This window comes from Aethalodelphis obliquidens, unplaced genomic scaffold (assembly GCF_003676395.1).
Source record: "Aethalodelphis obliquidens isolate GAN/ISIS:26980383/991018 unplaced genomic scaffold, ASM367639v1 scaffold21, whole genome shotgun sequence".
NCBI lineage: Eukaryota > Metazoa > Chordata > Mammalia > Artiodactyla > Delphinidae > Aethalodelphis > Aethalodelphis obliquidens.
The window spans coordinates 753,230-775,744 of NW_020837965.1; the positions used below are offsets into that span (position 1 = coordinate 753,230).

Here is a 22,515-nt window from a genome sequence, read left to right on the forward strand (position 1 = left end):
CAGGTGGAGGAGCAGCCCCTGGACCCTGCGATAGGGTCTAGGGGCACTTCTGCTCTCAGTCTGGCCCGTGGACCTTGAGGGTCCCATCTCGCCTCTCAGCATCCCCACCCTGGGTCCCACCTGCACTCACACACACAGCGACTCCTGGATGGATCCAGCAGGAGGCCGGGTCTGCAGGTGCACAGGTAGCTGCCCCTGGTGTTCACGCAATCCGAGTCCTCGCACAGGCCCAGGGTCAGGCACTCGTTGATATCTGCAGGGTTGGCGGAGATGACCAAGCGCCCCCCACCGAGGCCTGATGGAGGGGAGGGGTCGGGGCAGAGTTCTCCTATGATTCTCCAAATAGAAAGACAGCAATAAGAGAGCTGCCGTTTACTAAGTGTGATCCCTCGCTCTGGGCCTCAGTTTCTTATTTGTAAAGTGGGGATAATAATAGTAACGACGATGTAGTCCTGTTAGGGGGATAAAATGAGATAAAAATTGCAAATCGCTGGGTCCAGGAACTGGTAATAATGGTCATAATATTAAGAGCTAATGTTTATTGAGTGCCTCATGCCAGGTAGTATGCCAGGTGGATTGCATATGATACCTTATTTAATTCTCACAGTTTTATCAGGTAGGTCCACACAGCCTCATTTTATAAGTGAGGAAACTGAGGCTCCAGGAGTAACTTGCCCAAAGTCACTCAACTAGTAAGCGGCATCCTGGGACGTAACAGGGGGAGTAGATGCGGGCAGAGTTTGAGTTGGAGGGTGGAGAACAGGCTGCCCAGTCCCTCCTATTTAGTCTTCCTTGAGAGACCCTGAAGCATCTCTGCGGGACCCAAGATCCAGGGACCATGTCCACAGTGAGAAGCTGCAGGATGGAGGGGCCCCGGCAAGGACGAGGAGGCGGGAGGATGGAGGCAGGTGCTGGGAGGTGGAGCAGAGGTTTAAGAGGACCGGGGAAATCACAGTGCTCACACTCTGAGCTCCAAGAAGTCAGGGGCCCTCTTAGCGATGGCACCTTTGCTGCTGATGGTGAGCATGGGAGATCTGTGATGGCCGCCCACCTCCAGTGCCAGGAGATAACACATGGCAGCCCAGTGTCATCAGGGCCGCCTGCTCATTCACAGGCTTTGGGGAAATTGGCCCTGAGTACAGGAGTAAAGGGGCTGAAGGATGACTCAGCTTGGGCACCAAGGGGAACCACTGCTTAGCAGGATGTTCTATTGGGAGGGAGAGCTGGGACGGGGAACTGATCCATTTGCCTCCAGTCTATGGCCAGAGTGATGTCTAAACTCAAATCTGACTTGCCTCCTGTCTGCTTGAGAAACTTCTGGGCTCCCCCTCACCTCCTAGAGGGAGCTTCTAAACCCTCACCTGGTATCCAATGCCCTCCACCATTTTCCAAAAACTTGTGTGTGGGCCGGTGGCTCTGATGAGACCCTGGGATGCACTTGTTATCTCCTGTGGGTGCACTGGCTGTACTCCAGCCGGCCCAAACTGCTCCTTCGCTCATACTCGTCCCTCGGCCTGGAATGCCCGCATCCCCTTCTAGCTGGCCAACTCCATTCATTTTTTAAGTCTAGGTCAGGTATCACCTGAAACCTTCCCTGATCCTCCAGTCTGGGAAGGGGCCCCACCATAGGATCCCATAGCACCCAGTGCCTCTTTCTCTCGAGAGCACTTCTCTCATAGCGTGTAATTGTTAAGGCATCTGTCTTCACCTGGGGCAGCAGCTGTGTCTCATCCATCACTGTGAACTAACACCTAGCACAGTGTATGCAGATCATAGCAATACCCCAAAATTAGCCTGTGGAAGTAGGAGAGAAGGATGGAGAGAGGAGGGATGGTGCCTGCAGGTGCAGAGATGAGCGGGTCCCATCCCAGACAGGGAGACCACAGCCACAGACATGGGAAGGGGGAGGTTTCAGGGGCAGGGCCTCCTGGGGAGGGCACCTTGGCATCCTGAATCCTGTGGGCTTGGTGGAGGAAGGACAGAGAGCACATTCGAGATCCTGGGAATAACTTTAACACTGCAGACTAGGAAACATGCCGGGCGGAGAGGCCACTGAGGACAGTTTAGATACGAGCAGCCCCGTTGCACTCTCTAAGGGCAAAAATACCAACTTCTCCCCACACCCACTGTCTGTGAGGTCCTTGCCTCATTGCCCTGGAGGGAGGCTAAGCCTGGGCTCGGCTGGGTCAGAGGTCTTCCCTTTTGCCGGGTGCAAGCACCTGTTCTTATCCATGGGCCAGAAATCCCCACAGGCAGATAGCTCAGCCGCCCCAGACTCCTCTCTCCTGAAGCCTCCACGGGGAGGGGACCTAGGAGACCATCTGGGTCAATCCCGTCTCTAACCTAGCTTCAAGCAAAGTGAACTGCACAGACAGCGGTTTGTCCAGTTCCCAAAGCTCTCCAAAGGGGCAGCTGTCTCAACCCCAGGAGCCTCCCACTGGCTGGAAGGCCCAGCTCATATCTCACCTATTGCCAGGTCCACAGCCAACAAGGGCTCCCTGCTCAGAGCCATGGCTGAGCTCCCTCCTGCCCACTCTTCTGTCCTGAGGTGTCCCTGGGCCTTGCCCCTCTGGGGGCCTCTAATGCAGAGCACCTGGGCCTCAGCTGGCCTTACAGAGCCTACCAGCCAGGCCAGCAAGGCCAAGGACTGTGCTTTATGGTCGCCTTCCCCCATTCCCCCTCCATTCCCTCCACCTGTGCCCTCCCGGCTCCCGGCTTCGGGAAGGAGGCCTGAGAAGCTGAGGTGCTTTGCTGGAAAGAGTCCTTAGTGGTCCCCACCAACTCAGGCTGACTTGATCTCCCACCCTGGAGTTAAAAGTCTTCCCATTCCAGGGAGAGCAGCCCAGGAGGTGAGTGGATGTGCGGGGACCGTGGAGCACCTTGAGATACAGCACAACACAGCCCTACAGAGTCACACACCCAGATCTGGGTGGGGGTGGGTAGAGATGGGGAGGAGGGGAGGGCTTGGCTCCCAGGCGCTTTCTCAGCTGCACCATCACTATCCTCTGACTTCCTTGGGCCCCCAGGAAGCAGCAGCCCCCATAGCTCCCCCAAGCTGGGGCTTAGAGGTACCCAGTGGAGACCACTCAGACAGTGGCAGCTGCTCCTTCTATCTGGGGATGTGGGTGTCTCCCCGCATCATCAAGCCTCTGTTATTTCTGCTCCCCAAGCCCAGCCCTGTCCCTGGTTATTCTTACCTTGGCAGTGAGTGAGGTTCAGCCTCTTGTACCCCTGGGGACACTCCAACTGGCCATTTTCAATCACTGGGAAGGCTAAGGATTGAAGATACAGACAGGTTTCACTGGAGGGCCCTTGGGCTCCTCTGTCACCCATGCTGGGAAGTGGGGTGCAGTCTGGATGTCCAGCCCACTCTGCAGCTGTGAGGCCCCATCCCCCCAAGCCATTGCCCTGGGTGGCTGCACCTCCTTAGCTGAAATCCCTTCCCCAGCTCTCACCAGGCTACTCTCAGCCCACTTGCTATTACTAAAAATGATACCTAGTGACTAGATATCTTGTATATATAGTTATAATAATATAGTCATATAGTTATTAGATACAGTATATATTATATGATATCAATGTTATACAATATAACATGTGATTGAACAAATTTGTGTGTTTTGTTTTTTTTACTTTTTGTTTTTGAAGTAATTATGGATTTGCAGGAAGTTGCAAAAAATAGTACAGTGAGGTCCTGTGCTTCCATCACCCACTTTCTCCCAATGTGCATCTTACACAACTCTAGTTGTTTTGTTAGTTTTTAAACATCTGAATATGACGATTCACAGTCTGGTTCTAAGTTCAGTTTATTCTGATACTTGGTTTGAGTGCCAGCCTAGCTGACAAAGCCCCCGATCCTGGAAGAAGCTCACCGTCGATTGCACTTATAAATCCATGATATCTATTCACTCACATTCACCAACCATGGGATGTTGTTGTTGAAATTTGGTTAGTAATTTTCACGTTCCCTGAGGTCAGCTAGTTGTTTTTATAAAGTCAAAAAGAGTTAGAATATCCCAGTTCTTGAGTTTTTCAAGTATGCAAGGGGAGAGGATTTATAGCAGCAAATTACAGGATGATGGAATTTTTTCCAAACATTCATTTTCAAAAGGCTCTGTCCCACCACAACTTCCTTGAAAAGCAGCCCCGCTTAAAGTTTATAACAAAACTGGGCAGTGGTCTGAGTCCAGACGGGCCAATAAGGCAATAACTGTCAGTATTTTGGTGCTGATACATGTCTTATCTTGATTTCACACCATTCCTCTTACTTTAAAGAGAGAGAGAGAGAGAGAGAGAGAAAGTATGCTTAAAAACAAAAACAAACAAAGAAACAAAAACAACTGACATTCAGTAAAAACAGGGAAAACATCTCCACTACCTTGGAGGGTCAGACTCGCATGTCAACCTCCAAAGAAGTGCTTTGAAGGTGTTTTTTTTGAAGATGTTTTTTCTTGAAAAGGGCTAGCAGGTAGTATACTATTGACAGCTGCCTGTGATCACAGAAAAAGGCAGGAAATGTGGAACACCCATCTTTTTGTTTAAAAAAAATGAAGAAGGACTGCTTTTTCAGTTTGATGATTCCTTTGCCAAGACATAGCCAGTAATTCTCAAGGGGCACAGGCATTTCCACAGACACTATTCCAATATGAAGCTCCGTAAAGATACCTTTATACTTTAAAGATCTTGTTTTATGAAGTTAACCGCATGATGACTTCCTGTGACAGCTTGTCTTCTCCCAGCTTTGACTTCTTTGTGGCAATACCCTGCCTATGAAGGGTACAGGGAGGGGACTTTCCAGTTAGCATTCCCCAGCTCCATTGCCTTGCTGGTCCTAACATCAGCCGCTGTACTTATAGAGTTATTGGGTAAACCTTATTTTTATTCAAGAAGTCATTTACTGTGGAGAATATAGGTCTTCTATCTTCTAAACAGGTTCAACCTTTAGTGGCTTACACAATAGATAGTTCTTCATATATTTTATTTCTGAAATAGATTCTTGCAAATACCAAGAGACATGTTAATAATACCTATACCTTCATCCAGTTATACAGCAAAATGTGAGTGTCTCAGTGTTTTAAAATGTTTTCTTTTTTTTTTTTTGAACATTTATCTGTTTATTTATTTGGCTGCATCGGGTCTTAGTTGGGGCACATGGGATCCTTGTTGCCGCGTGCGAGATATTCGTTGTGGCATGCAGGATCTTTAGTTGTGGCATTCATGCGGGATCCAGTTCCCTGACCAGGGATTGAACCTGGGCCCCTTGCATTGGAAGCGGAGTCTTAGCCACCGGACTGCCAGGGAAGTTTCTAAAATGTTTTCCTAATCAAGATAGCTTTTACTCTGTCATTAGCTGTTATCTCTGGGCACATTATACACTGAAGGCAGTCTGGTATTAACGATAGTAGATATAAGCTGTATTTTTTTTTAAGCTGTATTTTATATAGACTTCTTGATCATTTGACTCCTGGGGTCCATTTTGGGTCCCATCTGAGAGGTCATCATTATTTTTACCTTGGAATATGGCCGATTACATGTCAGAGGAGAAGTGTCAGCATTGCATTTTTAAAGGATCGCTTACGATTATTCATATTATTTTATTTTATTTACTTATTTTTTAAAAGAGGATTTTAAAATAATTAATTAATTAATTTTGGGCTGCGTTGGGTCTTCGTTGCTGCGTGCGGGCCTTCTTTAGTTGTGGCGAGCGGGGGTGACTCTTTGTTGCAGTGTGCGGGCTTCTCACTGCGGCGGCTTCTCTTGTTGTGGAGCACAGGTTCCAGGTGCGCAGCCTCAGTAGTTGTGGCTTGCTGGCTCTAGAGCACAGGCTCAGGAGTTGTGGCGCACGGGCTTAGTTGCTCCGCGGCATGTGGGATCTTCCTGGACCAGGGCTCGAACTTATGTCCCCTGCATTGGCAGGCGGATTCTTAACCACTGAGCCACCAGGGAAGCCCCCCATATTATTTTAAATCCTGTTTCTCTGCAAGAATTTTTTAGAGTCATTTCTCCGCTTGGTGAGGGCTGCTTTATTTAAAACTAGACAACCTAACTGAAGAACCCCACAAACAGCATTGTCATGCGTTACATGTTGTGATACCAAAGACAAACATGAGGAGGTGCCGTGTTTCCCTGGAAGCCCCACACTTCCCTGAGGACACTTGCAACAGTCTGACATAGAGATCAAGTGAGGACATAAATTAGTAAAGCTTAATTTTTTTTTTAAGATTAAAGAACTGTAAATTGAAGTTGTAATTTTTTCTTTTTTGCCACAGGTGGTATTCCCCAGGGTTTGCATGTTCTTCCACATGGGAACTAGGCTTCAGCCTAAAAGGCCGCTGTGTGGCGATAAGTGAGTATTCTGAAAATGCTGACATTGAGAAAAAGGATGGGGTGAGGCCGGGAAATGTGAGCGCCTGGCCCGGGGCCTGGTGGCATGAACTGAAGACGGGGAGGAAGAAAGAAAGAGGGGAAGTTGTTTGGAGAAACTCAGAAAGCAAGCTGATTAGATGCAGGCGCAGAAGGTGGGAAGGAATATCTTGAGGCTGATGCCAGGGGCCGGGAGAACTGAGACAAGGGGACATCTGGACAGGGCTTCGGAGGCCTGAGGCCTTTGGTGCTATTGTCCTGTCTGTTTCTCCTGTCTGTTTCCTGTCTGTTTCACAGGTTAGGAAGGAAGGTGAAGCTCAGAGGGGGCCTAGTCGGGGTTGCAGCCAAGCTTCTGGCTGCCAAGGGCACGTCCCTCCTACAGCCAGAGAGGAAGGGAGGGGGGAGCCAGGAGGCTAGGGCAGCAAGGTGGTGTAGGCAGAAGGACCTTGCTTCCTGACGGAGCAGGAGAGGGGTGGCAGAGAGCTGGGATCACAGTAAGGCTGGGCACCAGCTGTGGCACCTGCAGGGTACCCCGAGAAGCTGAGCAATGCGTGAACTAAGAGGAGTGGGGCTCATCCGTTAGTCTGGAAACATGCGCTTTTTCTAGAAAGTGATTTCCTCCTGAGAGGACTCTGCCTTCTCACTGGCCTGAAGAGAAACTGTCGGCTGGACAGCCCTTGGTGAGGGCAGACTTCTAGAGAGAAAGAAGTGTCAAAACCAGCGTTCCTCGTGAGACACCCATTTTTGCCAGCACCCTGCACCTCACCCACCCCGAACCAGGGCCCTCAGCCCCCTTCCTCAAACCTCACAGAGGCCTCCTATAGGGGGCTGGATCCCAGCTTCTGTAAGACCAAGTGCAGCAGCCAATCCAGAAAAATCTGCTTATATCACTTTGGGGGAAAGAAAGTCGAAGTTAGATGAGCACATGGAAGGGAGAAACCTTGGCTTGGGGTGAGAATTCAGCACTCACCCACGGCTCTGAGCGAGATTTCAGCAGTGATGGGGGAGGGCGGGTATCACCAGGCGCACCTCCCAAGTGCTCCCAGCACACATAGGCCTTCCCTTGCTGTAATGCTTAATGGACTGTGCTGTGGCTGCCTGTTTGCTTGTCCATCTCCCCTGCTAGTGCATAAGCTCTGTGAGGACAGGGACCTTGCCTTCTTTGTCATTGCTATGTCTCTGGAGTCAAGCACAGCACACGGAATAGTATAGGCAATCAAAATGGAATGAGTAATAATAGCAGACACTAAAATAGCTCATACTATGGGCTAGGTCCTGTTATAAAGCCTTTACAGGTAATAAATTATCTAATCCTCATAACAGGCCTTGGAGATACTAATATTATCCCCATTTTACAGATGAGCAAACTGAGGTACAGAGAGGTTAGGAAACATGTCCAAGGTCACCCAGCTGATGGATTGAGCGGGGATTATGCATCTGCTTCCAGAGGATAAATTCTGAACTATTCCCCTCTACTGCCTACAAATAAATAAATGAACGAACGAATTCATGACGAGCCTTAGGAGTTGTCTAGGCCAAGAATCTTAGGGTCCAGAGGCCACAGGGAGATGCCTGCCCAGCAGGAAGCATATGACCCTTCCTGGGAACTCCTCCTCTCCCTTTTATAAAACAAGGGATCAGGAGAGTGAGTGGGGAAAAAAAGGCAGGGACACCCAGAAGGAGGTCAGAAGAAGTAATCAGATGCTGGGCAGGTGCTCCGTAATGTGTACAACCAAAACGTCATGTAGAATCGGTAAAGGAAATAGTGAAGAACATGTACTCCTCCCATGGCCCCTCAGCCAGATCAAGGATAAGTCAAGGGTCAGAGAGCAGAGGACTTGTGGATCTGGAAAAAGAGAGTGGCTGATCTGGGATTCCTGTGGGTGCTTCAGAGAGGCTCTTTTGGGAAGTGGTCTTGCAGCTTTTGGACTTTGACCTGAGAAGCCAAAACAGCTGTGAGGGGTCAGCTGGACTCAACCTCAACTCCAAGGAGTCTGAACATCACCAAGTGCCTGTGAAGCACATAGGACAGACATGCATGACTTTCCTGGTCAGGAAACCTGGACCATGCGGGCCTGGAACTCAGGTCTTCTGGCCCCGGACCCCAGCCCTGTCCACTCACTGCTGCACCTTGGTTGCTCACAGATGGGGAAGGAAGCAGAGGGTCCCCTGGCTGCAGCCTGCCCCCACCCTGTGGATTCTCACCCTTGGCTGCTGGAATTCCCAAGGAGGCCTCAATGAGAGCAAACTGATTGCTGGAGACAGTTTTGGCCCTGACTCCAAGACAGAGCTCGGGGAGGAGACGGTGGAGACATATGTCTGGCCACCGGGCTGTTTACAAGCCATGCTGATCTCAATCTGTGATGACAGATGGCTGCAGCAGGGAGATGTGGAGGGTCCCTTGCCACACACCCTTCTGCCCAGAGAACAGATACACACACACACACACACACACACACACACACACACACACACTGGACGAGGCTAAGTTTGATGCACAGGGGCACGTGAGCAGGCTGGAGCTGAACCCCTGATCTGTAAGCTTCAGGTGGGTAAGCTGGATAGAAACTTCGACTCCCCGGGAGCAGTGGAAAGAGTGTGGGTGCTGGGGCAGCCAGACTAGCGCCTAATTCCTGGCTCCACTCTGACTAGCCGTGTGACCTGGGCACATTTCTTAACCTCCCTCGGTCTTAAATTTTTCACCTGTAGAAGTGGGGACAGAAACTCAGTTCGTGGGTTGTTGTGAGGATTAACTGGCTGTTTACTGAAACAACCAATGTCAGACTGAAACTAGCATAATGATAATGCCTGGCACAGTACCTGTAAGTATTCCTCAAGCCTCCCTCCCTCCCTTCCTTCCTTCCTGTCTCCCTCCCTCCCTCCCTTCCTTCCTTTCTCCCTCCCTCCCTCCCTCCCTTCCTTCCTTTCTCCCTCCCTCCCTCCTTCTCTCCCTCCCTCCCTCCCTTCCTTCCTTCCTATCTCCCTCCCTCCCGCCCTACCCCCTTCCTTCCTTCCTTCCTCCCTCCCTCCCTTCCTTCCTTCCTTTCTCCCTCCCTCCCTTCCTCCCTCCCCACCTTCCTTCCTTCCTTCCTTCCTCCCTTCCTTCCTTCCTTCCTTCCTTCCTTCCTTCCTTCCTTCCTTCCTTCCAGAAACACAGTTTCGAGGAAAGCAAGGTGGCCTGCTGCCCCTCACTGGCTGGAGACACTTGGGCAAGTTACTCTCTGAGCCTTGGCTTTCTTATCAGCAAATGGGGATGACTTTTCCTTTCTCAGAGGGTTACTGTGAACACTAAACAGGCGTGCAAAACCCGGAGCATGATGCTTGTCACATATTGGTAATTATAATAATGTCCATTACTCCAGATCTTCCTCCTTGGTGAAGTCCTAATGGATCCTGCAATGATTGTGGAAATGCCACCCAAAGACAGGCTCTGACTGCTTCCTCGGGAGGCTCTGGAGCCAGAGTGGGTGTCTTGGTCACCATGACCAGTGAGGTGGAGAGGGGTCTGGTCAGAGCCCTGGCTCAGACAGGCGCCGCTTCCGCCACCCTAACCCTATCCCTCCCAGGGCTCTCCAGGCCAGAGATGCCACGTGTCAGTGACACCCCTGCTAGGGTAGGGAGGGTGCTAACTGGAGCTGAGTCACAATTCCCAGGAGGCTTCGAGACAAAGAATCACGGCTTTTATCAGCCCAACAACTGGAATTCTGAAAATCTCATTTCTTTAGGGCAGGAGACTGGGTGTCTGACCCAGAGTTACAGAGAACAGGAGCCCCACCCCGGCACAGCTGTCCCCCCAGCCGGGGTCCTCTAGCTCATTGAATGCGTAAGCCAAGAAGCAGAGGAAGGGGATTACAGAGCGATTAGAAGCAGGGCTCTGGGGTCACATAGACCTGGAGTTTCAGGCCCAATTTCTTCATCTGCAAAATGGAGATAGTAACACCCACCTAGAGATGTTGTTAAGAGGCAAGGAAATGAGAACGAACTTAGTGTGGGGCTTGGCGCATATTACATCCTCTGAGTAAAGGGCTGCTAATGAGGACGTGATGAGAGTGATGCTGCCATGACTCGCCCTAGGGTTCTCTGCTCCAGCCTCCTCAGACATCACCTTCACATGCCCACTCTCCTCGGGGGCTGGCGTCACAGACCTACACCTGGAACACTCCTTGTGGGCAAGGGCCATGGCAAAACCCAGCCAAACCAAGGCTTTCCTTCTATTGAGAGTTTCAAATAAATGTTCAGATGTATATATAAACCTATATTCCCTCAAAAATCAATTTCCTTTCCACACACCTGTTCTTGGTAGGCATAGTCCTCGTGGCAGGGAGTTCAGTACTTCTGGAAACATCCCGTTATATTGCTGGGCAGCTGCAGTTTTTAATAAGTTGTCCCTACTGCTCAGTTTCCAGTTGAGTTCTGCCTACTAGAAACATCCACACATCGGCTTTTGCCCACGCCCTGAAACCACACGGAACAAGCCTGCCTACTCCCCCAACCCCCGGATGTTTCTTTCAACGCATCTCTGTTAATTCAGGCCTGCACTGCAGGTTGCTTCCCTGCCTGTCTGTTCAATCCAATCTTCTGGCAGGATGTTGTCCTTCATGTATACGTGGAATACAGTCCTGGGATGCACCCTCTTGACTGTAAAATCCTGGTCTAGCATCCTGATTTGTATTGTCTTCAGGTTGCCCCAACGCCCCCCTCCCCAGAATGATTAGGGAGATCCTTGTCCCCTAAGAATCAGACACACTTTGATTTGAATCCCAGCTCCCCTATCCTAGCTGTGTGACCTTGGACGAGTTCCTCAGCCCTCTCTGAGCTACATTTTTATCCTCTGTCAAATGGGGATAAAGATCCTTAGCTTGCCACTGGTTGTGACAATGAAATGAGATCACGTAGGTGCAAAGCACGGCATAGCGTAAAACTTCAGTACCTGGCAGCTCTTATTGTTTTTAAGAGAGAAAGACGCAGAATTCCTTGAAGGGGACGAGCAAGAGAATCAGCTCTCCCTGGAGACACAAGGAGGGGCCTGGATTCTGCGGTGAACTCATCCTACGCCAGGCAGACGGAGAGATGGTCTCGTGGTAAACAGCCGGGGCCCACCACTGCGGGCCGCGCGCCGTGTGCCAGCCCAGCCTGCCCCAGCAAAGGGGCCTTGGGGTTGACACAGCCGGTGCCAAGCCAGATGGGGCAGCGGCCAACTTTCCAGTCAACCCAGATGTCTGTCTTTCTCAGATGAAAACCCAAAAATGTGGTCTCAGTCAAAGTGGCTTTTGAGAGCCGTGTGCTCTCCAGACCCTGCAGAAGCTCTGAGCTGCGACTTTTGATAACTCCCCAGGGGTCAGGAGGATGTGGCTCAGGCCAGGTTCTGGCAGGTCAGCTGCATCTGTCACTCAGAGTGAAGGGAGAAAGGTGGGGGGACCAGAGGCTGACCTAGATTGACTCTCTGAGCCGTTTCCCTAAGAAGGCACTGAGGAATTTTTCTGGAAGAAAAGGGATTTGTCTGTGCCATGTAACTGAGACTTCAAGGCAGTCCTTTCCCATGTCAGAAATAGCAACACTGCAGGGACCTTCTTCAACCGTCCTGTACAGCCTCAGAAGCCAAAGCTGATTTAGCGGAAGCCATGAAGTCACGTGGTTCCCCCCGCTGTTGGCTCCATCACTCCCCTCACCCCCTGATTCTACTAGACCACCTTGTTGGGGATGACAAAGCCCTTCCCTGAGGGGCACAGCCTTATTTTATCAGAAGAGAAATAGAGGTTCAGAGGGGCAGAGCCACCAGGGCTGAGAATGTTCCAGAACTCAGGAGTATGCCTGTCTTGCCAACAATTCCCAAACCTACCCCAGCAGCTCGCCTTTTTTTCTAGAGTCTTGCACAGTAACTTGCCTGTCTTGCCTACGTAAAGAAATATTCCCCACCCTGGCCCCAGGCCTGGGACTGGAGCTAGGTGTCTGGCACCCTGTCAACACAAACAAGGTTCCCCAGCATCTTGCCCCTTCTCTCTACAATGCCCAGCTGCACTTTAATGCATTTTAAATGTTTACATTGCCCTTTGCAATTCCTTGCTCAGTGTGGGGAATGCCTAACATTCCAGGGTCTGCACCCTTGTGCCCAGCTTGCTGAGGTGTGCTGAACACAGTGAGGGGTGGTGCGAGCAGGGGACAGGGAGGGGGTGGGTGCTCAGCCTTGGGTGTGCTATGCTCCAGGAAATGTTCTCACTCGCTTGATCTCACCTGCCTGTGCAATTTCCTTGGGTTGTTAAGCTCTTTCCCATCTCTTTGGCCCCCTCTAATAATTCTATTTTTAAAAAATAAATAATTTATTTATTTAATTTTTGGCTGCATTGGGTCTTTGTAGCCGCGCGGGCTTTCTTTAGTTGTAGTGAGCAGGGCCTTCTCATTGCAGTGGCTTCCGTTGTTGTGGAGCACGGGCTCTAGGCACGCAGGCTCAGTAGTTGTGCCTCGTGGCTCTAGAGTGCAGGCTCAGTAGTTGTGGCGCATGGGCTTAGTTGCTCCGCGGCATGTGGGATCTTCCCGGACCGGGGCTTGAACCCATGTCCCCTGCATTGGCAGGTGGATTCTTAACCACTGTGCCACCAGGGAAGCCCTACTCTAATAATTCTTCAGACCTCATCCTGGATGTCACCTCTACAAGAAGCTTTCCCTGATCCACAAGTTTGGGAATGGATCTCCTACCCCACGGTGTACAGATGTGCAGGTTGTGCACTGCACAAAAGCTCCACATCTAACAGAATCATTGGCATCCTGGATTTGTCCAATTATAAAGACTATTTTGAACACATGGAAGGGGCACCTTTCTCTAATTTGCACAAAGGTGGTCCCGGTTCTGCTGTCTGCGCCCCCCTCCCCCACCAGCCTGTAAGCTTGGAGAGGGGAGGCACTGTTTCTACCTCATTCTCCACTGTTAAGGCCTACACACTATGGGTACTTCAAATGGGTACTTCATCAATGAAAATATTTGCTGGCTGAGTGGAGTGTGGGATATGGAAGTCTCAAGGGTGGGTCTGACCAGGAGGAATAAAAGTGGTAAAACATCTTTGGCCTGCAGGGGGTGATGCTGAGCAGCTCCACACACTCCTTCCCATGGGGCAGTGGGTCCAGTCCCTCTTCCTTTCTTGGAGGGATACTTCTAACAGTAATTATAACAGCTACCACTTACTGACCTAATGCTAAGTACAGGTGCCATCTCATTTACTCTCCACAGCGGCCTTATGAGGCTGGCCCTATTACTGTCTCCATTTCACAGATGGGAGATGGGGCAGAGAGAGGTCAGCAGGCAGAGCTGGGACTGGTACCTGCCATGTATTGGATGCTCAAGCCTGAAAGCGTAATACTACCCTTCGGTGCTTCACCAAAAATTCTATCACACTGTGAAACTGTCCACATTTATTTTTAGTTTGGAGAATATGGTCACTGCTCCACAGCCGAGTCTGAAGTTAGGAACAGCCCTGCCATTCCCCCCTTCGGGCTGTGGGCCAGGCCCCCCACAAAGCTGACTCACTGAGTTGACTTTTTTTTTTTTTTTTTTTTTTTGCGGTACGCGGGCCGCTCACTGTTGTGGCCTCTCCCGTTGCGGAGCACAGGCTCTGGACGCGCAGGCTCAGCGGCCATGGCTCACGGGCCCAGCCGCTCCGTGGCATGTGGGATCTTCCCGGACCGGGGCACGAACCCGTGTCCCCTGCATTGGCAGGCAGACTCTCAACCACTGCACCACCAGGAAAGCCCCCGAGTTGACTTTTGACAGGCAAAAGAAATACATGCCAGGCCTGGACCCAAGCCCAGGAGTGAGGCCTGCAAGAGGAAGACAGGCTAAGCGGGCAGGAGCCACACTCAGGCATAGGTACCTCGTCACCTGTCTCCCAACTTTAAGATCAGTGCCTATGAGAGTGGCATTTTGCTCACTCCTGAATTCTCAGTGCTCAGTATAGGCAAGGCACCTGGTGAGTATTTGCTGAATGAATATGTTAGGTTTTCCCACCACAAAAAAGAGGGCTGGGAGCTGAGTTTCCCATACCCCAAGGCCGAGGACATTCGGGGACAGATGCCCAACACTGATTCAAAGGCTGAGAGACAGGAAACAGCTGAGGAGGGGGCCTAGGGGTCCCTCCAGGGAGAGAGTGAGAGAAACACTGAGTCACTAAGTCAAGACCTCTGGGCCCCTGGTATCTGGGCAGGGAGTATGTGGAAGGGGGTTGAGGGGTAGAAGAGGGCCCAGCATGGGATGTAATTCCTAAAATCTGAGGAAGAACAACTGGCAAAAAGAGTAACCCATTCCAGGCCATCAGACGGAGCAGGCAGGCCACGCTGCACCTGGCAATGGGTCTGTGCCATCAGGAGCCTCTGCCACCAGCCAAAAGGACACTCAAGGTCGATTTGGAAAGCTTTCCTAGTTTACCAGCCTGTTCTACCTGCCTGGCCTCTGAGGCCCTGGTGGGAAATGCGGGGGCTGGTGCCTGCAGCAGAGGCCAGGCCCTGGGAGAGCTTTGCTGACAACCCTGGACCCTGGCACCCAGCACTCACCTGGTCTGGGTGGACACGGGGCACAGGAGGTCACTCCCCAGAAGGCTCCCACACTGCCACAGCAGTCCTCTTGGGCAGTCAGCTCCAGCAGGGGGTTGGCACACTGGAAAAAAGCCCATGGACACTCATCACCTGCTTCCCTCCCCTGCTGTGCACAGAGATGTCGCAGGAAAGCCTGAGACATGAGCTCACCACATCCTGCAGAGAATGCCCCCACCCAAAGGGAGGGGAGGAGAGGGGAGGAGTTGTCCCGGAAGGAAGCAGTGAAACCCAGAGTCCACTCTGCCAGACCCTAAACTTGGGAGGGGAGTGGCAGGAACACATCCAGATAAGATCTTGTCTGTGAAGTCTGCAAAGCTGCCCCCATCCATGTTCCCAGCCCACAGAGGTTGGGCTTTCCTCCATCAAACTCCAGGGTATGCCAGGGCCACCTCCGTGAGCAGGGTCCATGCTCAGCGACACCACAGCTGACAGGTGGGGAGGAGCTGCGGACTTGGAGCCCCTATCCCTTGGCTACTCACTACCTCCCCCAGTTCCGAGGAGGGGTTTCTGGGAACGCCAAACTGCAATCCTAGGGAAAACCATCCTGGGTCTGGCTTAGCCTCTATCCTTAGGTGCCTGGACTCAGAAAAGCTTACATGATTTCCCATCACCGACTGAGGATGCCACCGGGGGTAGGGAGGGTGGAGTGTCTTATCTTTGCACCGCCAAGGCTTTGGGGTTTAACCTGCATTTGCTAATTTCACATCTCTGTGACTCCACCCTTAACTAAAGACCAAATTCCTTCTCGCCAGATCTAATAGCCCCACTACCCACGCACCGGGAGTCCTACACTCAGCTCCAGGAGAGCCCAGGATTTGCTAGGACACAAGGACGCTTATTCCCCTCCAGAGGGGGCCTCTCTTGGGTCCTCTTCTGTGTGCCCGGCACTGACGACCCAGGTACCCAGCGGCGACCAAGTAGGAGGCTTAACCTCTCTACACTCGGGCAATTTTATGCCCTGAGTTTTCCCATGTGGGGAATGGGAGACCCTGTAGGTTCACATTCCTCAAGAACATGGAGGAGAGAGAGAAGGAGGAGGGGCACTGCAGGAAGCAGTCGTGGTCCCAGAAGACCCCGGGGCTGGGGCAGGAGCTGCCTTCTCACCTGTCCATTCACAGCACTCAGGTAGCACCGGCCCAGCAGTGCCGGAGGCCTGGGCACCACCGGGGGTGGCGGCCGAGGAACCACTCCAGACCGAGCCGGGATGCTGTTGCTGTGCCAGTGACCATGGCCGGGGCTGGCGGGGAGCCAGGGCGAGGGTCTGGTCTCCACGCTGTTCTCCTCTGGGGCCTCCTCGACCTCGCCCCGTACCCGAGCCACCTGGTGGACCTGCACGGAGGCCTCAGGCGGGTGGTGGATGTGCACCTTCACCAAGGAGGGGTTCACAGAGGCTGGGCACAGGGGCTGGGGTCAGAGGTGGGGAAACAGGGCCCCACCCTCTGAGGAGTGCAGCAGCCCTGGGCCAGGCAAGCCACTGGCTGTGTCTCCCCAAAACTCGCCTCCATTTCTTCACTCTCTACTCAAAACCCAGAACAATACCCCAGGGAGGACAGGACCAAGCACAGGCTCCTTCCCTCCACACCTTAGCACAGGCTCCGGACGCGCAGGCTCAGCGGCCATGGCTCACGGGCCCAGCCGCTCCGTGGCATGTGGGATCTTCCCGGACCGGGGCCCGAACCCGTGTCCCCTGCATCGGCAGGCAGACTCTCAACCACTGTGCCACCAGGGAAGCCCCATACCTTTTCTTGAAAAACCTTCATTACCAACTTCCAAACTACCTTCCTGATTCCACCTCCCCCCATGATCCTGCACAACCTTCGAGCTCCAGCCCAACAGACCCTGCATCGTCCCCACTATATGCCTTTGTTCACACCAGTCCCTCTGCCCAGGAAGCCCTCCACTCCCCTCTGCTTAACCAAAGCCTATGCATTGTTTAAGGCCTAACTGAAGTCCACCTCCCCCATGCAGCCTTCCCTGAACTCCCCAGGCTTGGGGCTCTCCATCCCCTGATCTCCTACAAAATTCTGTATTTTTTGTACCCTTTATTTGGCACCTAATAACGGAAGGCAGAGGAAAGGAACTGTTTTATGATGCTATTCTTTCTCATGCATCCTCTCTCTATTGTTCAGAGCCATGGGTTCCTTGAAATCAGGACCCTACCCTTATACTCTTTTGTTTCCCCCATCGCACCCAGTAGGGGATAAGAGCAAAAAAAAAAAAAAAAAAAAAATTGATGAACTCAGATGGAAGGGCAGAGAAAAACTTAGGGAATGAAACTGAGCGCTAAGGGTAGAGGAGAAGGAAGGGCTGGACACAGCTTCCCGTCCCCTCCATGAAGATGCCAGCACCCACCCTACGCGTTACCCAGGTCGCCTCCCAGCCCCACACTCACCCATCTGGTTGGAGAGAGGCAGCGTGAAGGTGGACTGCTTCAAGGGGCCCTGTGGCGAGGCCCTGTGGTGGACCCCCCTCTCTGGAGGCTCCCTGTCCAGATTGGGAGCGGGCAGGTGGCAGAACTTCCCAGTGGAGTTGGTGGGGCACCAGCATTCGTCCCTACCAATGCAGCGGCCTCCATTCAGGCAGGGGATCTGGCAGAAATCTACAACATCGACCTCAAGGTGACGTGGTGGAAGAACACAGCAGCACCTACTATGTGGCCGCTGGGTGACAACAGGGAAGCAGGGGGAGCAAGACCCCCAAATCTGGATGGCTTTGGGAACCGGGCACCCCCTGAAATGCAGGGACTTTCCAGGAGGCCTGGGAGGGTGAAGGAGGATGGATAATAACAGGCCTTGCCTTTCCTCCACCCTGCAGTAACCTGGGGGATGGGACGGGAGTGGGGGGCTTGGGGGGAGTGGCACTGTTAACGCCTTCACTTTTCTGTGGAGGAAACTCGGGTTCAGCGAGGTTGTGAGACTTGCTCAGAGTCACATGTGACAGAGCTGGGTGAGGACTCAGCACTGTGTGGTTGGAGACCATTCACAGGAGCCACGGTACAAGGGCACCCGGCCTCCTTCCTGCAGAAGAGCTGGGATCCAGCCCAAGGCAGGCCTGTCCTTCTGGCTACCCCTGCACCCAGCCCCAGGGCCAGCCAGGAACCATGTGAACGGGGAATGGACTCACAGATTCGGAAACCAGACTTGGGGTCATGCCCGTGGCCGCTCTGGCTGTACAGGGTGGTGGTGTCGCCACGCTCGCAGCTGCTGGCACAGCGCCCATGAGCACAGGTCTGCTTGCAGACGGTGGGAGTGAAGACGATCTTGATCTTCTTGATTTTCTCCGTGAGATTCAGCCCTGCAGAGAGAGGGCTTGGGTCCAGGGGGCAAGGCTGAGAGGCACAGCTGTGACCTCCAGAGGCTGGTTAGAAAGGCCCACGGGACTGGGTTGAATCCATCCCAAGGGCATTTGCTAAGTACCTCCTGGATGCGAGGTTCCATAGCGGGGGCCGAGTAACAGCTCACAGGCCAACATCTACTGAGGGATGCCGACAGGCCAGCAACTGAGTTCACGCCTTATGCACAATAACTCTCAACGCTGTTGAGTGTTATTTTAGGTTGAACCACTAGAAATTGCCATTTTTGTAGGTTAAAATGGTTGAATATTGGCAACGTTCTTATATCTAACCTAATATTTCCATCTGACAGTTAAGGAAACTGAGGTTCAGAGAAGGATGGGTTGCATCCCAAGTCACATAGCTAGCAAGGGCTGCATCTGGGCTTTGCACCAAAGGGCAGAGAACAGAATGTAGCTCAGACTTGCCAGAGAAGAGAGTTTTCCAAGAGAACACCTGAAAAAATGATTTAGAGTCGGGTGTTGGAGGCCCTAATGGCCAGAACAAGGATAGGGAACTTTATTCAGTTGGTGGTGGGAAATCATTGAAAATTTTCAGCGAGAGATCAAAGACGAAGTGGGGGGAGGGTAATGCCATCTGAGCTGGGGTGTGCAGATGGATGGAGAGACAGGGTGACTGGTTGGGAGGTCTTTGTAGCAGTGTGAGCTGAGGTCGCTTCATTTAACACAAGTGGAAATACAAAGGAGGGGTATTCATTCTGTATAGGGGGCCCAGCGGGGAAGCCAGGAGGCGGAGGGGTAGAGAAGCGAAGTATAAAAGGTCTATGGAGACTTGACTGTGAAGGGAGGAGAGATAGAAAGGAAGGCAGAGGGAAGTGGAGAAATAGCCATGCGTGTGTGTGTGTGTGTGTGTGTGTGTGTGTGTGTGTGTGTGTGTGTGAATGGGAGAGCTGTAAGTAACTGTATATGCTCTAGGGAAAGGGCTGAGTGGGGGACAGGTTGAAGGGGGAGAAGAACCGGGGTGGGGGGAGGGCAAGTGACAGCCTAGGGTTCCAGAAGAGTCAAGAAACAGTGGGATGTGCCTTAGACAAGAAGAGGGGCACTTCCTTCTCAAGATGGCAAGAAAGGTCATCAGCTATAAAAAGGACACTGATGCATGCTGTCCACAGCATGGATAAACCTCAAAAACATTACACTAAGTGAAAGAGCCAGACACAGAAGGCCACGTATTGCATGATTCCGTTTATATGAAATGTCCAGGATACGCAAATCTATAAGGACAGGGAGTAGATTAGCGGGACCAGGGGCCGAGGTGAGGGTGGGAGTGGGGCAGGGAGTGACTGCTTAATGGGCACGGGGCTTCTTCTGGCAGTGATGGCAATGTCCTGTAATTAGATGGTGGATGCACAAAATTGTGGATATGCTAAACATCACTGATGTGTACACTTTAAAATGGGCAGGAAGGTGAGGACTCTGGGGAGTGGAAAGCATGGCCATGGGATGGGGCTGGGGAAGGTGGGGGCAGCTTGGAGTAGCTGCTCTGAGGAATGAGAGAAAGTGTCCAGGCACACCGGGAAGGATGGCTGGGCAACGAGCAAGAATGTGTGGAGGCTTGAATCCTCAGGGATGCTCAGCTCTCTCCTCTGGGAAGCAGAGGCCCCGCTGTAGGTAACAAGGGGTTTACAGCAAGGATGAGGTGGAAGGACCGGCGCCAGGGAGGTGAGGTTCACAACTGGATATGAGGGAAGCAAAGGCAGAACAGGTGACAGATGGGGCAGAAATGGAGCAAGCAAGGTCTAGGTGTCTCAAAGGGGCAAAGCCTCCAACAGCCGGTTTAGGACCCCCGGAGCCCGACACAAAGCAGATGCTTGACAACTGTTTTGTTCATTGGCTGAAAAGATAAGAGAGAGGGTGACAACACAGCCCTTCTGAGAGGGTGAAGGGGGAAGCAAAGGTGGGGAGAAGGAGGTCCAAGATTTAGATGCCCTGCTCTTTGAGGACCTGGAGCCAGGCTGTCCTTACCCCAGGAGGATGACGGGTGGCCCAGATATGCTGCCTGCTGGGCACCATCCTTCCGTTCAGGGCCTGGCCCCATGGGCAGGGCATTGGAGGTCAGCTGGCCATTGGCCGCAGTGGCCAGATAAAGTCGGACAGTCTGGGACAGCCCCACGTGCTGCTGGGTGGCGTGTGTCTGGCTGAGCCCACTCAGGGTCCTGTGGAGACAACCGGGGCATGGGGTTTGCATCCCAGGAACAGTGTCTCTGTGCCCTTCCTGTTCAGGACGTCTACCCCCGCCTCTGCACTAGAAGAGTGTTCTCTGGCTGCCTTCTTGCCAACTCCAGGAAAACGGAGGTGCCCTGAGACAGGGGAACAGGGCTAAGGCCAGCTGGCTAGTTCGGTGGGAGTGCCTACCCCTATGTAGAACTGCCAGGCTTTGGCTGGGTATTCTGGGCAAGTCACTGAGCCTCCCTGGGCCTCAGGGCCCTCGACTGCAAAATAAAGGTGTTAGATTGGTCCCATGTAGCTCTGACATTTGAAGAGTTTGAGACTCTGATGGACCAGCCCTTGCCCTAAAACTGAGTCCTGTGCCTGCTTCTTGCCACTTCTTAATGCAACCTTTCATACAAATTGCTTGTGGAACATGTGCCCAGCAAATACACGTTAACAGATTGATTCGGGGGCAGAGCCCTGAATATCCCTCTGATTAATGTTATTGTAAAAATAATATAACAACAATGTTCAAGGAGAAAAAAAGTGAATTCATCATCCTCCTACCCCAACACGGCAAATACTTTGGCATATTTCCTTTCAACCTTTGCTCAAGTATATGTTCTTACACTATTGTCATCACTTGCAGATACCATTTAAATTCTGATTTTTCACTTAACATTAGATCGTACTTTATACAATTCCACAATTTTCATATTGATCATCTTAATTGCTACAAGGTAGTCTATCTGAAGATGAATCACAATTTATTCAGACATTCTCCTGTTATATACTTAGATTGTTTTTTTAATTTTTAACTGTGGGCATCCTGACTCATATGGATTTTTTTCTTGGGTTAAAATATTCCTTTAGTATAGGGGGATCCATTAAACTGTTTTTATTCTGTGTATTTGAAAAATATTTATAAGAAACATTTTGAAAAGGCTTATTATTTTAGGATTAATTCTGTGGACTAGAATGGCTAGTTCGGTGGGAGTGCCTACCCCTATGTAGAACTGCCAGGCTTTGGCTGGGTATTCTGGGCAAGTCAGAGGTTACATTTATGGCTCTAGGTATACACTGGAGGACTGCTCTCCAAAAGGTTGTATAAATGTCCCATTCAGAGTGCAGCCTCGCCAGCATTATTATATTATACACAGCCTCGCCAGTGTATTATTAATTTTTCATCATCATCATCATCATAAATTATACTTCAATGTTGCTTTAGCTACCTTTTTTATCATTTCTGAGGTTGAATTTTTTTCATACATCTATTTACCACTTGTGAAAATTTTCTGCTCGTGTCCTTTGATATCTTAACTATTTGAGTTGTTTGCTCATAAACTTGAACGGTTCTTTATGTGTTTATTATAAGGCAGGTCATTCTACAAGGCAGCCTTGTTGTAAATACTCTGTCACTGTCAAAATGTATATGAACCACTGTATACATGACAGGGTCTGGACTGTGGTGGGTGTGAGCACATTGTAGACACTGAAGCTGAGAGAGTAATTACTTGCCCAAGGTTATACAACAGGTAAATCAGGCCCCAGGACTCCAATCCAGCAGAGCTCGACTCCTGTGCCACCCAACAGAGCAGCCCAGACCATGACAGAAACTCAGCCTAGAAGCCTCTGCTCAGGCCTGGGGTGGTGCTCTTTCCTCCCGTAGGTCCCACCCCTAGCCTCTCCACTGGATTCTTTGCCCAAGTGGGTCCTGGGACCCTCTCCCTCCATCGTCCCTACTCCTGTTCTGTTGGCCCCGGGTGTCCAGGCCACGAGCAATCTCCCTCTCATCCCTTCCTGGCAGAAGCCAGAGCAGCACAGGTGTCAGAGTTGGGCACCTTCCAGCCCTTCCCCAGCCCTGTTGGCCTGGGACTTGTCTCCCGTGAGCTTCACCACTGCGCTTCTTCCAGTGCGACCAGCAGCAAATACTCACCCTGACAGCCCCAAACATGCCCCAGCCTGCTCCCCGAGTTTGAGGGCTGGAGTGAGAGAGAGGGCCCGTTAGCCACCCCAGAAGCTCTGGGAGCTGTAATGGACCAGATTTGGGGGCTCCACCCTCAGGCACCTGCT

General features: G+C 51.7%; 1 protein-coding gene across 8 annotated transcripts in view; it reads right to left on the reverse strand.

The window, feature by feature from the left end:
• The window catches only part of LTBP2 (latent transforming growth factor beta binding protein 2), a 96,514-nt gene that overhangs the window by 30,839 nt on the left and 43,160 nt on the right, over window positions 1–22,515 (reverse strand). For all 8 annotated transcript variants that reach the window (XM_027120007.1, XM_027120008.1, XM_027120006.1 and 5 more), the window contains 7 exons: window positions 20,257–20,447; window positions 18,067–18,237; window positions 17,336–17,542; window positions 16,048–16,334; window positions 14,902–15,004; window positions 3,198–3,272; window positions 131–253 (listed from right to left, as the gene is read on the reverse strand). In XM_027120007.1, coding sequence (XP_026975808.1) covers window positions 131–253; window positions 3,198–3,272; window positions 14,902–15,004; window positions 16,048–16,334; window positions 17,336–17,542; window positions 18,067–18,237; window positions 20,257–20,447 — 1,157 coding nt within the window. The remainder of the gene's footprint in view (window positions 1–130; window positions 254–3,197; window positions 3,273–14,901; window positions 15,005–16,047; window positions 16,335–17,335; window positions 17,543–18,066; window positions 18,238–20,256; window positions 20,448–22,515) is intronic.